This window comes from Rattus norvegicus, chromosome 15 (assembly GCF_036323735.1).
Source record: "Rattus norvegicus strain BN/NHsdMcwi chromosome 15, GRCr8, whole genome shotgun sequence".
Lineage (NCBI taxonomy): Eukaryota > Metazoa > Chordata > Mammalia > Rodentia > Muridae > Rattus > Rattus norvegicus.
Genome location: NC_086033.1, coordinates 107,075,859 through 107,095,287, shown reverse-complemented (window position 1 = coordinate 107,095,287; position 19,429 = coordinate 107,075,859). Strand labels below are relative to the sequence as shown.

Here is a 19,429-nt window from a genome sequence, read left to right as displayed (position 1 = left end):
CATTCTCTAATACCCCTGTTAAGTTTTTAATCTGAAATTAGAAAGGTTTTTGTCAACTAGTCCATTTTTTCATCTCTGACATTCACAATGGCTTTCTTAAATACAAACAATGACAAACTAGGTCATATACACAGTGTCTTTCAAACAAGATGCTTCCAGTATCATGTAGCCATTTTTTGTATATGAGTATATATGACATTTATGTTACATTTTTATTGAAATTAATGTAATCATTTAAAAGACACAATTAAGTACCTATAATGTGAAATGCTAGAACCCCTAGTTTACTCTATACACCTTTCACATATGCCTTTCCATTAGTACTGTTTTCCTGTCTCTCAGATAAAGAAACAAGAGTTTAGAGATCCATGGATCATTTTTGATCACATGACCAGCAAATAGAGAGCTGGGATAAAGCATAAAAACCTCACTCTGTAATTCTGAAGCCCATTTCCCATTCTTCACTGATTTTGTAGGTGTCAAACCTAAAATAGCATTAGATTAGACTCCCAGAAGGATGAATCATTTGTCTACAAATGAGAATGTGATGTGAAAGAAAAAAGTAGTCTGTCTGCCTAAAACCATATCTTCTGACTCAATCAAGTAGTAATTTTCACAGTTAGCGCCTTTCTTCTATTTTTTAAATGGGATCAAAGGATATTTTAAAACTGTGATGAGGGGCTGAGTGATTGTTTAATCATTTACTCAGTGAGAAGGTTTGCAGGTGAGAGCGAAGCCTACACAGATAAGCATGAATTCTATGTTGGGACAGTAAAGCTTCTACTACAGCTGAATTGGACCAGGCATGAGCTTCTCTCTCTCTCTCTCTCTCTCTCTCTCTCTCTCTCTCTCTCTCTCTCTCTTTCTCTCTCTCTTTCTCTCTCTCCCTCCCTCCCTCTCTGTGAGTGCATGTATGTACATGCATGTAACAATGCACATATGTGTACTGAGATCAGAGATTATACTAATATGTTATGTTCCAGAGAAATGTATTCTGTAAGAGAAACAAAGCAATAACTGATTGAAGCATTTACTAAGAGGTTTTTGGAAGATAGGTCAATCAATATAGTGATGATAGATGATTGATGATAGATAGATGTTAGATAGATATATGATGGATAGATAAATGATAGACAGATAATAGATAATAGATAGCTACGGATAGATGATGGATAGTTAAATGATATATAGGTGATAAATAGATAGAGAGATACATAGATACACAGATAGATAAACTGAATTTGGATTCACAGCATTCATGTAAGCAGCTAGGCATTGAAGAGAATACCTTAAACTCAGGTTTTAGACAGCAAAGACTTGAGGATCCCTGGAGCTTGATAAACAGCCAGTCCAAATCAATAAGATTCTCAATAGAGTCAGTGAGAGAACCTGTCATGAAAAATGATATAGACAATGATTGAAGATGATATCTGGCATTGATTGCTGATGTCTCTCCATCTGTATACATATGCACATACATATTTATATAGACATACATATGTACACAGGAACATAAATGATGAATAGATTAGATAGATCTATAGATAATAGATAGATAGATGATAGAGAATTTAGTAATGAAAAATGTTATCTAAGAAGAAATGACTAACTCACTTTTGTCAATGCTTAAGGGACTTAGAAAATTCCTAGAAAAAAATGAAACAGTGGATGATATGTACAATAATATTATGCCCCCTGAACAATCAGTGGTAGTGATCTTATATAGCACACTGGCTCATTTTTAAGAGCTCAATATGAAAACTTCAATCTCATTTTGGTGAACTTCAGAAACTCTCAAGAATCCATCGCAAAGGCAAATGCATATAGAACTTAATTTTCAGACTGTACTAGCTAGTGTTATGTCAGTTGACCCATAAACTATCTGAAAGGAGGGGAACTTCATTGAAAAAAATAACTTATGACCCAGCTATGAGGCATTATTTTTTTTAATTTGTTATAGATTGGGAGGGCCCAACTCATTGTGGGTGATTCCATCCCTGGGGTGAGGTCCTGAATACTATAAGAGAGCAGACAGAAAATGCTAGGGAAAACAAGGCAGTCATGACTTCTTCATCAGCTCCTCTCTCCAAGGTCTTGCTCTGTTTGAGTTTCTGTCCTGACTTCCTTCAATAATGAACACCAATATGGACGTGTATGCTGAATAAAACCTTTTCTCCTCAACTTTCTCTTTAGTCATGGTGTTTTGTCACAGCAACAAAAACCCTAACTAAGACATGGCCTGTCCATAAAAAGATCAAGGAATATGGGTCACTACCCCCTAAAAGACTTTTGGTTTCTTAGAGCCATCAGTAAATTACCTGGTAATTTTTCTCTTGCCAAAATACTAGGCTTAGTTCCTTCAATTTCTCCTTATTTGTCTGGTTCTCTTTCTAAATTTCACATGAAGCAAAATAACAGAAGACCTAGTAGTATCATTTATAAGATTCCCCTTTTGAAATATGTACATAAGAAAAAAATCTCTTTCATCACAATGCTGACTGAAAGGAAAAGAGCAGCAAAATGTGTGCCTAGTAGTACAGGAAATTTCTGAATGACAAAGTCTCACACAAATTAGAATCCCTTCACATTTATATTCATTTGCCTATTAGAGTCTTTTAAAATAAGATTTCAATGAATATATATTGAAAATATCTTTCATAAAATATATTCTTATCACAGTTTCAGTTCACCCAATTCTTCCCAGATTCCCTCCACCTCATCAACATCCCAACTCCATGCACTACCTTTCTGTTTCTCATTAGGAAAAAAAAGCAAATAGACAAAAACCCCCACCAAAATCCAAAAATAATATAGTATTATTATTGTAAGATGCTTTATGGGAATGAATAATTATCATTTAACAACATATAATCATAGTGGCGCCGTGTACAAATTACCAATCTCAATGTATATCCAGGTATAGCAGTTATTGTTAATGATTCCTTCCTTACTTATTTATTTTAACTGATGCTTACAACTGTCAACATTTCTAACACTCTCATGTACTGTCCACAGGAATGTAACCTGGAATAGCTTAGCTATCCCAGATACGCACTGCTCGCCAGAGCTAGAAGAAGGCTATCAGTGCCCCCCAGGATTTAAATGCATGGACCTGGAAGACCTGGGACTTAGCAGGCAAGAGCTGGGCTACAGTGGCTTTAATGAGATAGGTCTGTCTTACTGGTAATATATATTTTCAGTTTCTGTTTATAATGTTTATGAAATGAAAAATATAACTGTGTAACTAATGTTTCATTTTATGAAAACTAGTAGTATAAAAAACACAAATGCAAAATAGAATTATATGCCCTACAAGCTATGATATACAGACTCTGTGTCAATCATATGTCTATATAGAGTTAATGGTCTTTCATTTTAGGTTATTATTTTTGTTTGTAGCATTTAAAGTATTTGCTTGTTGATTAGGATTCAGAGTTGCTAATTCTAAGACAAATAAGAATTGATTTTCTTACACTTGTAGCTAACCAGTTGCCAAGGTAAGTCTCAAAATGTGCAACATTATGTATTTGTGACTACAGAGAGCTGAAAATTAACTGGAACAGAAAATACATAATTAAATACTTATGGATATACCCTGTTTGTGTAACCCATACATAGGAAATACTAACCCCAGGTATATAAGGTGCTAATGTGTATATTTCTTTTAGTCTTCTCTGTTAAGTGCTGAAATACATCACAGCTTACCTAATATTACTTTGTTTATTATAACTCTATCCCAGCTACACATATTTAATTATTAATGTCAAAATAGGTTCTACACAAGTATTTATGATTTGAGAATTCTTATTGAAATAATTTTCAATAATGAATGGGGATTGTGTTATTTGAAAGCCAAATTTATTTCTTAACTCTGATAAGGAAAACTGAAATGGAGGATCCTCTAGTTAAGGAGGAGTATATATTAGTCCATAGAAGCTTCAGGATAGTATATTGAAATCTAGACTATGAACTAGAATTTCAGGAAAGACCTGTAAAGTCCTTAAATTGTTAAGCCATTTAACTAAGTGACACAGTTATAACCCTCTGACAGAGTATGATACAGAAGTAGAATGAAAAATCACACTGTGGTACTTGCTTTTAACTCGATTTAGCAAATAACATCTCTAAATTTTATTCTTTTATTTTAATATGCCATTAACTTGACTTCTAACATTGAATCTAGATGGCATCCATTGATTCATTTTATTTGACCAAATTATATACTTCCCTATTTCACAAAAATCTAGAAGCCAGCTTTTATTGTCAATGTGTTCTAAATTAAGATGCTGTCCTTGTATTTTGCAAGGGAAGCACTGACTTCTGAGAGTGAACAATAATCTACAGATATTGTGTGAGAGATGAGATGCACAGATTTGGTTAGGCTGCATGAGACATAGTCTAATGATCCCACTGGGCAGATGAGAATGCATAAATATAGTTCATGCCTTTAATAAGTGTGCTCACATCTCCTGTAAAGAGTGACCAACATCCAAGGGCTCAGATACCTTTGAACAATCTCAGTCACATTGCTCAAATGAATCATATCCTATTTTAAATGCATCAGTTGTTTCCCAAGTCAAAGTGCAGTTGTGTTCAAGTTGGTTCAATCTCTCTTTGTAAATGAATATCTTCTTATTAAAAGGTGAGGTAATTGCAGGGAGCTTGAGGAGATCAGTTTTGGAAGGTTGTTTGCCTGGGGCAGTAGGCTTCTGTTAAACCAGGCTTCTTGTTCTTGTTTTCTGCACCCATCTGTTGGATTTAAGCTTATCGTTTCATGTTCCTTTCTCCAGAGCCTTTGCAATGTCTGGCTCATAGCAAGTCCTTCATAAATATTAAAGAATGGTATAAAAAAGTTTATGGAACAAGATAATAGAAAATTAGTTTATTGTTTGGTTGCTCTTTTCCTTGAATGTGTCTGATTTGTTGGTGGTAGCCCTCATGACTTCTATTTTTATGAACACTTAATTGGATCTGATTATTTCTTTTGCTAAAGGATACTTTAAATCATTGTCATTGTTGGACTATTGACTAGATGATAAAATCTTGATTTAGTATAATAATCAAAAACTTTTAGGCCTAGAAGATGGCTCAGTAGGTAAGAGTGCTTTCTCTGAAAGCAAATGACATGAGTTCAAATCCCCAAGTCATAAATAGCAGGGCGTGGCTATTTTTTATAATCTTAGAAATCAGAGGCATGAGACAAACATATCTTAAGAACTCCTGACCAGCAATCTTAGCTGAAAATTGGAAGCTTCTTGTTTAGTGAGAGACTTCCTCAAACAATATAATGGATAGCAATCCAGGAAGATACCCAATGTTCAACTCTGGCCTTCTCACACAGACATCCATATATATATATATATATATATATATATATATATATATATATATAAAACACAAAATAATCAATCAATGAATGAATTAATTAATTAAAATTAAGTATTCATACTAGTTTATGCTGAAATGGAAAACTTCTTGGTACACTGCTATATTTTAGAATATTAATGTTAATTTCCTTTTGAAAAAAGACAATACTTCTTACAAAACCAGGTGTGGAAATTTTAGATGTATATGATCATTTTTATATGTATTCATCTGGATTTAAGATATTTTTAAGTTCTTAGACATGCTTAGAATTTGGCCAATACACTTACATGTGTAAGTTATCATGATTAATTTAAAAGAAACATGTCCCCAATTTTTCATCAAATTATCATACAAGACAGATTTTGACTCATTTGTACATTTCTCTCATAAAAGGCTCTGATATTAAGTTAATATTGATGATGTTGAGTAACTCAAATGTGGAAGTACATGAAGAATGCAAAAGCATTAATTAAAAAATTACAAAAAAGCCAAGACAACCCTGTATTCCTAAAATCACCCTAACTTCAGACAAACTGAGAAACCAAATTCCATTTTCAATCTGAGCCTTGTGGTGCTGGCCTGTAATCATATGTATCCAAAAGTCTGGGACAAGAGGATTGCAAATTCAAATTCAGCTGAAGTTACAGAACAAATGTAAGACCAAACTGGGCACCTTAGATCAGTTTCAAAACAAAAATAAAAAGAGAGTGATAAAAATTGGGAGAGAATTTGCTGACCAATCACGACAGCCTAATTCAATAACTTCAGACTATCAAAAATAAAACCAAACAAAAAGAAAAAAGAAAAAACAAAACTGTAGGATGATGTCATTATACAGGTGGGGCAGGAATAAGATAGAACGAGGCCTGTCATTGGATGAGAAGGAAGGATGGTTGGGAGAAAAGGTTTAGAGACAAGGAGGAGACTGGAGAGAGAGGAAAAGTAGCCAAGAGAACATGGAGAAGGATGTTAAGATTCCTCTCTGAACATTTACAGGTTGTTATGAATATTCTTAAGGGATGGATGTGTACAGGGCTTTGTATGTCTAGGTGGGCAATTATATCTTATCAGTTGGATCAGAGGTTATTGTGTTGTGTGTTCTTTCATGGGGCGATTTAATTGAATTCAAGAGAGTGTGTGGTGGCTGGAGACACTGGGCTGCCACAGAATAGGGATGTGATGTCTGGCATGGTAGCAACCGATCCTATGAACTAGATGGGTAGAGATTGTTGCCAGGCTCACAGAGTAGCCATCAGCAGTGTGATATGGGTTGGAGCTAAGTGGGTGAGATGCTTTGTTGACTGAGATGAAGATATCTAACAGATGTCTTGGGGCACTACAGTGCCAGACGTGGTGTGGGATAAAAAACAGCATTTATTTTAATTTTACAGCAACACAAAACAGTTTCTACCTACAAGATCTTTGAAACACTTCTAGCTATATGCCACAGCCCAGAAGATGAGGCATCTAAAATAAAATTTCCCAAAAGGGTCCTGACTTCTATGACTCTAAGACAGACACAAAAGGATATCTGTCTTGTAAAATGATGGATGCTGATCCTGGAGAAATGGTTCAGCAGTTAGGAGCACTTGATGTTCTTGCAGGGGATCCAGAAGAATCAGTGTTGACTGGCTCATAAACAAATCACTTGTACTCCTGTTCCAAGGGATCCAACCACTTCTGGTCATTGTGAACACCTGCACTCAAATTGCATGCACGTGGACACACACACACACACACACACACACACACACACACACTAAAAATAGAAATAAATATTCAAATAATGTATACTGTGGTCCCGAGGACAAGAATAGTTCTTTATTTGTGTAAAGGAAGCCATATGTAGATGTATAGAATCTCCTGGGATTTATGTGGCATCAAGACAGAGAGCCTCTCAATCTTGCAATAGTTGGTAAAGACACTCATTGATGAGATGTGACCAGCTCCCTCAACTGTATTGTAACCTAGAACTATGCTAAAATAACTCTTTCTCCCTTAAGTTGCTTTTGTCTAGGTGCTTTATTACAACAGAAAAACAAACTAACCTATAGATATTTATCTATACTCATTTGCCAAGATTAGTTACATCCTCTATTTTTTAAACTGCAAAGATTTTTTTAAATTAATTACATGTCTTAAATAGTTTTAATATATTTTATATACTCATGGAAATTAAATTTTAACAAGCATTAAATTTCATTAGTAATTAAAATTTTTATACAGGGAAGAATAGAAAATATTGTAGCAGAATTTATATTATATATAACATTCCAGAAGGCATTCAGCCAATTTAAATTGACTTGTAATGAGCTTCATTTTTCAATTTAAGGATTTATAAAATATAAATATTTCAATGTATGATTAGGTAGATAAAAATGGAAGATGTACTATAAGGATGTCTATGTCTTGAAAAGTAAACTCAATACATCATTTGTATAAGATATTGCATATATAATACAAGTATACGTCTCCCAGCATGAGTCTACATTACAAAGCCATAATTACATACGTTGGAAATAACTTGAAACTCAAAATGATGTTAGCTAGAGCTATGACCTTTAAAATCATCTCTGTGTGAGTAACGTATTAAGATCAATTCAGAAAAACTTGATTATGCTTGTCCAAGAAAAATAGAAAACTGAACAATTATATCTGAGTGTGTGCAAGATGTCTGCTTCAGTGAACTTGAAATTGATATGACAGGTGACTTCTTTGCAGCAAAGGTTTCAGAAATCATGGTAGTGCTAAGATAAATGACACTTCAATCTGAATTGTGATATTGCACACCAGTGAGGTGACTTTCAGAAATAAATTGCCTCAATTTTCCATCTATGGCATGGATTTGCAATAGACCTGTGTTGTAGGTTTACTAAGAGAAGTAACTGGGGAACTACACTTAGAATACATCTTCTACCAATGACATACCAGAAATTGGAGCAGCAGTGGTAAAATGTGAACGCATCTGTGTGTTCTTTAATGGGTAAATGAAACATTCAGGAGGAAGATAGGATGTGGGAGCCTTCAGGTGAACACCACATTTGACTCTGGTCTTATGCCCCTTGGTTTATAACTGTTCACTATCATGTTGTGTCTTGGAGCAAAGAAAAGGGTAGAGGCACTGATGTAAATGACCACTGCCCAAACAGATGTGACATGCAATTAGAAAAAAGCAATACCAACTCTGTCATCTTTGGGTAAGAAATCACAGCAAATACCATTTAACAGGCAATTTACTTGTCATGGTCTTTCAGGGAGAAAGTACAACATTTGATACAGCACAGCAGTACAAAGCTATCCCGGGGGCGGCTTTAACTCCCAGTTAATTGCATAGTCAGGTAAAAAAAAAAACAAAGCATGTTGAGCTTGGATGATAAAACTCACCCTAGATATCACCCAAGGGGTAGATAGACAGGGGCATGTTTTGTTACTAATCCTTAGAACCATAAGCACAATGGAGAAAAGCCAACATGTAAACTGTCCAGAATAAGTTAAATCTGATTAAAACAACTCATATCAAAGGGAGCCCATGAGACAAGTACAAATTAGAAGATTCAAAAAAGGCAGATTCCAAAAAGGCACTTAAATAGAGTGTGCTTTGTGCCGCGTGCACTGTGTATAGTAAACTATTTCTGTATTCTTTAAATATAATAATCAAAGATAAATCACAAAACACTGTGCCATGTCAGTGGCTGATTGTCTAAAAGGCAGAAGGTTTTTTGTAATTACTATAATTATTTACTACAACCACTGTTATCACTCATTGATTGCTTATTACATAACTGGCAGCTGGAGAAGGGTCATCCATTCATTGTCTTTTAATTCTCAAAACAAACACATAAGTTCCTACTCTGTGAATAAAGAGAATGAGACAGGAGTTACAAGAGTCAAGGTTGCTCTTCTGGGTGGTCAGGTGGGAGCACTGCCCTTGGGCTGCAAACTAATGAACTAGGCACTCAGTTGCAAAGAGCTCCATGCCTGTGGCTTGTTAAGATGACCGTTTGTGACAAAATCTTATCTTGATAATAGACATGATATGTCCTCCAATATAGTGGTCTCTAGATAACTGCACCTTGTTCTTTTATCTGAAGTCTTTAGGTCAAAAGATGGGTGGAAACAAAAACAATATCCACTGAAAACCAATGATTCCTGTGTGGTGAGGTTATAGGTCTCTGGCTCAGAGTGTAGTCCTTTGTGTTCTATGACAGAAAGTTCTTTTTTTTAATTGGATATTTTCTTTATTTACATGTCAGATGTTATCCCCTTTCCTGGTTTCCCCTCCAGAAACCCCCTATTCCAGACCTCCTGCCCCTCCTTCTATGAGAATGCTCCTCCACCCACCTACCCACTCCCTTCCTGCCTCCCAACCCTGGCATTCCCCTACACTGGGGCATTGAGCCTTCACATAACCAAGGGCCTGTCCTCCCACTGATGTGGTACAAGGCCATCCTCTGCTACATATGTGGCTGGAGCCATGGGTCACTCCATATGTACTCTTTGGTTGGTGGTTTAGTCCCTGGGAGCTCTCAGCTATTAAAAACAGTGACTTCGTGAAATTCTTAGGCAAATGAATGGAACTAGGAAATATCATCCTGAATGAGATAACCCAATCACAGAAGAACACACATGATATACACTCACTAATAAGTGGATATTAGCCCAAAAGCTTAGAATAGCCAAGATACACTTTACAGAACACATGAAGTTCAAAAAGAAGGAAGACCAAAGTGTGGATGCTTTAGTCCTTCTTAGAAGGGGAAACAAAACACTGACAGGACGAAATACTGAGACAAAGTGTGGACCAGAGACTGAAGGAAAGGCCATCCAGAGACTGCCACACCTGGGGGTCCATCCCACATGTAGTTACCCAACCCAGACACTATATGCCCAGACGCCAAGAAGTGCATGCTGACAGGAGCTTGATACAGCTGTCTCCTGAGAGGCTCTGCCAGATCCTGACAAATACAGAGGCAGATGCTGGAAGTCAATCATTGGGCTGAGAAAGAGTCCCCAGTGGAGGAATTAGAGAAAGAACTGAAGTAGCTGAAGGGGTTTGAATCCCATAGGAAGAACAACAATATCAACCAATCAGAAAGTTCTTATATAAAGTCACCTCTTAGTATCTGTACAGATTAGTTCCAGGGACCCCCAAAAATATCAAAATCCTCAGATGCTCAAGTTGTGTGTTTGTGCATAAACTATCTACACCCTCGGGGCATTTTATGTCATCTCTATATTACATCCATTAACTATTGTTACCACAATCTACATGTTGTGTAAGTGGTTGTTAAACTACATTTCCCAGGAAATAATGATTAGACCAAAAGTATGTAAATGTTTAGTCCATATGTATTTAGCATGAGTCTATTTATTTGTGCATTGAATTTAACAAATTAGCCTTCTTAAGAAGTTCATAAAGTTTTTCATATACACTTCTTAGGGTGTATCATATGTATGTGCTACCAGTTGTTAGCTTTCTGAGGATTGCAATGTGGTTTTTAGGTGCTTATACGAATTTACAGAAAGGGTCTTTTATTTCTGAAATTTGTTCTGCTGTCAGTAACTAAATTGAACATTTTTAAAAATGCAAAAAAAAATAAGGAATGGATGAGCATACCAAATTTTCTGATTCTCAAGAGACTTCTGGAAAGGTCAAGAGACTTTTCTGGAAATGGTAGCTATGTATATTGAGAGGTCTTACTTTCCTCCCCAGAGAGAAACATTCATATTTTTTACTGTTGTTTATTTTACGATGTTGTCCTTTCTTGACTTTGGTAGTATTGACTATAAGATGGACTCAGATCCCCACGAGAACCATAAATCACTTACATTAAATAGCAGTGAGACGCACCAATGACTGCTTTCATCAGAAGAGTGTTCAGTGCCAGGACCCACATGTATATCTCATTGAAATAAGACAGACAAATGAATCCTCACACACTGGACTAATGCTTCAGTTATGATGAATGGTGTGCTTGGCATTCTATTTTTATGATAATTTGTCTCACAGTACACCTGGTACTAAATATGAATATAAAATATGGTAAAAGCAGGTTATCTTGAATCAAATCGTAATAGACTATAAATTGAACTTTCTTGAAGCTGCTGCTAAAAGACTGACTCTCACATTTCAAGTGTTGTTAAACTATGTTTCGTGGTACTCTGCATGATACCAGATGCAAACTTTACAAGTGGATAGAAAATTGAAATTGATTTTGCATCTATGTTTCTGCTGCACGCTTCTACTGCACTTACATAAAAAAGCCACATTCAAGACTGATTTGTAAAACATGTAATTGAGATTTATGTTGCTTTCAGAAAAAAAAAAGCACCAAAAGGTAGTTTTCCCTGCATTTTTCATTATGCTTCGTATTACTGCTGCAATTACTTATTGATTTTTGTGAAGTATGCATATAGAAGAAAGAACTGGGACATTCAAATCTAAGAATCCAAAGCATTTGTACTTACTGTAATCTGACTATTCTGCATTTGCTCTCCAAGGAGTTCCATTGTTATGGGATAAGGAAAATCCAACCTATTTCTGTTGACTATATGACCAGATTCTTCATGAAACTCACAAGAACAATGGCTGTGGCAAAACCCTTAGGAAGCCTGAAGATTGGGTTATCACCTTGCTTGAGATACATTGTAGGCACAAGGGTTTAAAAAGACAGGAAGTCTGGGATTTACTAGATCTTCAAAGGACATCGCAAACTTACTTAACTGAAGTTAATGGTCAGGTATTCTTTTGAATGTTAAAAACTAAGATGTTGTTAGGTATATTTCGCAAATGTCACTGAAGAGGAGGAAGCAACTGTCGACTGTCCATCAGCTCTATAGAAGTTCCTGTTGAATGGGTTAGACAATATAGCTTCTGGAAGGAGTTTCCAGCAGAAAATGAACGGTGTGTGCAACGAGAACACAAGCAGGGGGGATGATAATATGATTTTCAGATTATAGTATGTATCTGTGATATCTAGTGGTTTGAAATTAGCATTTATAGTCATAATCTACATATACTTTGAAATATAAATATTTTAAATAGAATAATAATAAACACGGGCATATACAATTCCCTTTCTCCTTCCTCCACCTTTCCTTCCTTTCATCTTTCTTTTTTGTAAAAGTCATAATTTTTAACAAAATTCTGTTAATTTTCCTCTCACTGAGGGATGTTTAAGTGGCCTTCAATACTAAGTGTACTAATTTTGATCACACCAGCTCTTAGTTGAGCATATGTGAATACTCCTATGCACGTGCAAAAGCACTGTTTAAAATAGATGCTTCTGAGGGTTCCAAAGATTGAGATATGTCATTGTCACCTAGGAAGTTCTTGATCAAGAGCACACACACACACACACACACACACACACACACACACACACCCCTAATGTTTTCAGTTTACAATTTTGCATTGGGCTGCATTTATAGCTATCCTTGACCGCATGAGGCCCGCAGGCTGCAATCCTGAGTACATTTGAAAGAATCCACAAGCCAGAGAATTTCCTGGTTAGATTTTTATCAATTTGACACAAGCTAGAATCATTTGGAAACTCAATCATAAAAAGTCTCCATGAGACCAGCTTATATGGGGACATTTTCTTCAATAATTACTGATGCAAGAGGGTCCATCTCACTAGAGGCTGTCATCCCTGGGCAGATGGACCTGGTTGTATAAGAAACCAAACTAAGCAACCCATTCCTGGCTGTGAGGAACAAGCCAGTAAGCAGCATTCTTCTATGTTTCCTTCTTCCATTCCTGTCTCCGGGTTTCTGCCTTGACTACCTGCCATGACTTTCCTCAGTGGTAGACTAGTACCTAAAAGTTATCTAAAAGCATAAGATGAAATGAACCCTTTCCTTCTCTAGTTGCTTTAAGTCAAGGTCTTTTTTTTTCTTTTTTTCGGGGCTGGGGACCGAACCCAGGACCTTGCGCTTCCTAGGTAAGCGCTCTACCACTGAGCCAAATCCCCAACCCCAAGTCAAGGTCTTTATAACAATAAATACACATAAGTCAGAGGATATGTAAATATTTAAGAGAATAAATAACATTTATTTTAAAAATGATTATAGGGATCTTTACCTTTCCTTTATTACATGAGACTAGGCTGAGGATGCAACTCAGTGATAGAGTACTTGCTTAGTATAGTTAAGGTCCTGAGTTCAACCCTAACACCAGTGTGCACCTATAGTCTGAGTTTTAAATATCTGTAAGTAGGAAGGAAAAATAACAACACAGTCTGTGTTTTCTGTATCTAACTGAAGAGCAAGAGCTTACTCTCCTCTTCAGTGCAGGGAGACCTCTCCTTGCTACTCCTAGAGGGATGATTTGCCTTTAAAACATTCATCAGGGGTTTCTGTTAGTTTGTTTTCACCTCTCTAACAAAAATGTGTGACATGATAACACAGAGGAAAGGATTAATTTGGTTCACAGGTGAGTTTGGGGCTTTCAGTCCATCCTGAAGGGAGGACACAGCAGAGCATAGTTCTTCGCAATGGCCTGGAAGAAGAAATTGCTTGGGCCTCCTCCTTTATTCCACCTATGCTCTCTGCATATTAAATAATATTGTCTACAGTCAGGACTTCCCCCAAGAAGCTAAGGGGAGGGCAACCCCATAGGAAAACCTGTAATCTCAACTTACCTGTACCCCCGAGATTTCACAGACACTGAGCCATCAACCAGATGGCATACACTAGCTGGTCTGAGGCCCTGGACACATATACAGCAGAGAACTGCCTGGTCTGGCCTCAGTGGGAGAAGTACCTAACTTGAAGTGAGAGACTTGAGGGTCCAGGGATTGGGGAGGACTCGCAGGGGAGAGGGGCTATCCTCTTGAAGATGGGCTGGGGGGTGGGGAAGGAATGGGATGAGGAACTGTGGGAGGGTGGACCAGGAGGGGGTTAATGACTAGGCTGTAAAAACTAAAAGTAATTTTTACAAAATGTATTTGGAGAAAGTACTTAACCCTGCAGAGGCTTGAAGTGCCAGGGTTGGGGAGTTCCCAGAGAAGCCGGAGTTGGGGAGGATTGTGGGATGGGGTAAAAGAGAGCAGAATGTAAAGTGAATTTAAAAAAATTAAATTAAATTAAATAATACCCTCATTAGACATACCTAGAGGTAGGCTTTAGGCTTTATTAGTTACCTAGGCATCTCTCAACCCAATCAAGTTAATAGTCAAGGTCAACCTTCACACATGCTACACATTGGTCTCTGAAAACTAAGTTACATTTGTTTAATTGTCTCTCTTTTGCTGGATTATGACAGCTCACAGTTCATCATACTTATATCCTCATCTCTCTCTCTCTCTCTCTCTCTCTCTCTGCTCTGTTTATGTCTATCTGTCTCTGTGTGTGTGCATGTGTGTCTGTGTTTCTATTTGTCTCTCTGTGTATGTGGGTCTCTGTCTCTGTCTCTCTGTGTCTCTGTGTCTTTCTCTGTCTCTCTGTCTGTCTCTGTCTCTCTGTCTCTCTCTGTCTGTCTCTGTCTCTCTCTCTCTCTCTGTCTCTCTCTCTCTGTCTCTGTCTCTCTCTCTCTCTGTCTCTCTCTCTCTCTGTCTCTCTCTCTCTCGTTTTCTCCATTAGCTATTTAGAAAGAGGTACTTCCGGTAAGAACAAGTGGTTTTCTTCTCCTTGGATTAAAAGGAATACCATGAGTTAATTTTGGTTGTTGGTGGTAGCTGACTTTTACAAAGCTTTGTAAGATTAAAACAGACGATGCCAGAAGGAACTGAAATTATGTCAAAGTAATGGATGAGACCTCTTTCATAATGCCATCAGGTGTCCTAGCCACACTTCATTTTAACCTATGGGAAGACACCTGGAGGGGCTAATTAGCTTGCATCTGTCTGCGATTAGTCTGCAAAGGCTGAGGAAAAAAATCGCTGTCAGAAAGTAGAGAGCACTTACTGGATGGTGAAGAAAGGACATGAGCAGCTGGTGGGAAAATAAGAACAGATCTTCACACAATGTGTGGGAGAACCCTGGGCCACTAAGGATTTGAAAGGAAAGAAGATATTCGGGGGCAGCAGCAGACTGTGTGCAAGATACGCAAATAATTATGAATTGATGTGAATGTAATGCCCACTCACCATTGCATAAAAGAAGGGAAATAAATATGACTACACAGCCCACATTGTGCCAAGCGTGGGAAAGTGAAGGTTCCTTAAGTGGGTTCACAATACTCAAGCCTACTTATCAGGGTGTTAGAGCGTGTGGTTCATTGACATTTATACATAGTCTGTATCCTTACATGTGGAAGTTTTATGCATTTTGCTAGTTGATCTATTTCTCCTGCACAGATTTATGCTATTAAACAATGAATGGATGGGCAAGAAACATTTTAGCAGAGCCAGTAACTGAGGTTTCTAGAAAGTAAATTGTTCAAGGAAAAGAATAGTAAATATAATGAACATTACAAAAAATTAAAATTGAAATTATAGCTAAAATAAATAAAATAACTAATAAAAAGTTGTTAAAATATATTCTAAAATACAAGGATTATGTAACCTAATAAGCTATTTTAAATATTCTAGTATTACTATTGAATATTACAGTACTTCTTTGTTCTATTTTTTTTACCAAAGGAGCCTATTAAAATATTACTTGTTGATATTAATTTTGTTGTCCGAAATAATAAGTTCTGTATTTATCATTTAGTGATCTTTCTAGCAGTTGCTACATATTCCAAATGCTCAGAATGAAAACCAGCAAGATGGCTCAGTGGATAGCAGTGCTTCTTTGAAAACCTGATGACCTGTTTTATCCCTAGGACTCACATAGTGGAAGGAGAGAAACAACTCCCACAAATTGTTTTCTGACCTCCACACATGTGCTGTAGAACACACACACATACACCACACACACACACACACACACACACACACACACACACATAGAGACAGACAAATCAATTATTAAATGTAATAAAAGCCTTTAAAATTATTCATTTAATTGAATTGGTAAGGTTCAGGAACAGTTATAGAATTATAAAATTTATAAGCCATTTTATTCTTGCTACTAAAATTTTGACCAACTTGTTACTAAATTAAATAGAACTATATTGAAAATACTTATTTTACATTTCAATAACATATGGGGCCTATTAACAGGTTAAACTTTATTTCCCTTATTTTGCTTGGATAGAACGCTTATTCTATTTATTCGATATGCATATGAGCCTCAAGAACAACTATCAATCTAGAACCAAATGGCAGAACATAAGCTTAGATACTTGAGGGAGCACCTTGTGCTGGTTAGTTTGGTTGTCAACATTACAACCAAATCTAGAGTTGCCAGGGAAGAAAGTCTTAGTGACAGATAAATATAAGACTGTGCTGTGGGCATGCCTATGGGTAATGGTCTCACCTAGATTGCTGTAGGAAGACTCAGCCCACAGTGGGCAATATCATTCCCTAGGTCTAGTTTCTGAACTATAAAAACAAGGAGAGACTGAAGTGAGAAATAGGCATCATTCGTTCTCTCTTGGTCATCATTATAGGTGTAGATAGATGCCTCAAATCACTGCTTTAACTTCCCTGTAGTAAATAATATTAAAAATCCTAGCCTGGGGTTTCTACCGTGCCTTTGGGTATTGCGTTCCTGGATAAAAAACACACACAGCCTTTATATTTACAACATGCCTTAGACAGCACAATAGCTGAGCAGCTGTCTACCCTCCATACTGTTAGAATCTCCTTTCCTAACAATAACCCCAATTATTACTGACTATGTTTCATCTGGACTTCTCTTAGCTCCAACTGAGTAGCCCTCGGCACCATACTCTTCTCTCTCAACCCATGGCAGCTCTCCTTTCTCCTCTCCTGCACATTCTTCCTTCACTTCATGGTAGCTTCTTCCTCCTCCTTCCCTCCTAGTGCTCCTCTCTCACAAGCCTCAACATCAACTATGTTTCTTCTGCCTAGATATTGACTGTTAGCATCTTTATTTACCAATAACAATTAACCGTGGGCAGTGTCACTCAATGTCTTACATGCAAACACTTTCATCTTTGGGGTAACCAGTTTTGGGGGTCCCAAATTAGCATTAGAATATGAGCAGTATTAGGCCAACCCACTACATTTCACTGTGGTGAGAGATCATAACCAGGAATTGTAAGCTAAACTAAACCCTTTATTTCCTAAATTGCTTTTTGTTGGGATATTTTATTACAGCAACAGAAATAAACTTAGGATAGAAGGTATTATACCTTACCATTCCTAAGTCTGTGTCTTAGTTAGGATTACTATTGCTGTGATAAAACACCATGACCAAAGCAATTTAGGGAAGAAAGGGTTTATTCAGCTTATGCCTCCACATCACTGTTCATCATCAGAGGAAGTCAGAATAAGAATTCAAACAGGACAGGAATCTAAGGCAAGAGGTGTGAAGGGCTGCTACTTAGTGGCTTATTCCTCATGGCTTGCTCTTTTCTTTCTTTTTAAAAATTCTTTTATTTTTTATTAATCATTTTATTTGTTTATATTTCAAATGATATCCCCCTTCCTGGTTACCCCTCAACCAACCTGCCCATCTTATCTTGCCTCTCCACCCTCCCCTTTGCCTTTCTGAGGGTGCTCCTCCACCTATTCACCCACTCCTGCCTCACCCCCCTAGAAGCATCCCTCTATGCTGGGGCATCAAGCCTCCCTCCCCTCTCATTGATGTCAAATAGGGCCATCCTCTGCTATATATCTGGAGTCCTGAATCCTTCTGTGTAGACTCTTTGGTTGGTGGTTTAGTCCCTGGGAATTGTGGGTGGTCCAGTTGGTTGATATTGTTCTTCTTATAGGGTTGTAATCCCCTTCAGGTACTTCAGTCCTTCCCCTAGCTCTTCCATTGAGATCCCAGGGCTTACTTAGTCTGATGGTTGACTGTGAATATTTGCATCTGTATTCGTCAGGTGCTAGTAGAACCTCTTAGGGAACAGCCATATCAGGCTCCTGCCAGCGAGTGCTTCTTGGCATCAGCAATAGTGTGAGGGTTTGGTGTCTGCAGGTAGGGCAGTCTCTGGTGACCTTTCCTTCAGTCTCTGTTCCAGGTTTGCCCCTGTATTTCCTTTGGACAGGAACATTTCTGGGTTAAAAATTTTGAGATGCGTGAGTGGTCCCATCCATCAACTGGGGGCTATGTCTATTTACCGTACAGGTTGTTTCCCCCCTTTGTTGTGAATTCCAGTTAAAGTCATTGCCATTGACTCCTGAGAGCCTCTTGCTTCCCTGGAGTCTGGGACTTTCTAGTGTTAACCTTCTTTCTTATAGAACCTAGGACCAGCCCAGGAATAGTACCACCCAAAATGGGCTGGGCCCTCCTCTATTAATCACTAGTTGATAAAATGCCCTACAGCTGGATCTTATAAAGGCATTTTCATAATTGAAGTGTTTTCCTTTCAGATAACTCTAGCTTGTATTAAACAGATATAAGACTAGCCAGCATAGTCTTCAAACCATCCAAACAGCAGCATTGCAAGAAATGAGTGGCATATACACATAAACACCATTGCACATAGAACAGCTCGCTCTTATTTTCTTGTACTTGGAAAATAAGAAAAGCTATTCATTTCCTCTGCAAGATTCCATTATAAAGGTTCAGGTTATAGGTTTAAATTATAATAGAGCTGATGATGACAAGACTGTGGATAAAGGTTAGGAGTCATATGAGAAACTTTAAATTCTGTTCTTCAGATTAAGTCAAGATTCTTGAAGTAATTGATTTAATCTGAGGAAATACAAATTTAAAATTAAATTTGAACTTGTAATAACAACAGAGGATCTATAAATCTAAGAGCATATTATGCTTTTGTTGAACTAGCAAATTTGTGTTTCATTGTTCATGTGAAAAATTGAGTACAAATTTGTTGGTAATGTCAACAGATTTTGCTATTAAACGTATAATTTGTTCAGAATCTTGATAAGACTGAGACATTTATCCTAACTAATACAAATGGCTATGGTATGTTATAATTAGGTATTTAAGTCTTCCTATCTTTAAAGAATTATAAATATTTCATTATTTATAAGTTGCTGCCGACTCCATTAATTACAAGTTGATTATTTGATATATTAAT

At 37.0% G+C, this 19,429-nt stretch overlaps 1 protein-coding gene across 11 annotated transcripts in view; it reads left to right on the top strand.

Moving 5' to 3' along the window:
- Nalcn (sodium leak channel, non-selective) overlaps positions 1-19,429 on the top strand; it is a 343,629-nt gene that overhangs the window by 53,550 nt on the left and 270,650 nt on the right. For 10 of the 11 annotated variants that reach the window (NM_001393695.1, NM_001393694.1, NM_001393693.1 and 7 more), the window contains one exon: positions 3,016-3,170. In NM_001393695.1, coding sequence (NP_001380624.1) covers positions 3,016-3,170 — 155 coding nt within the window. Of the gene's footprint in view, positions 1-3,015; positions 3,171-19,429 lie in introns of those variants that run through there. The other variant, XM_063274045.1, reaches the window with a different exon arrangement.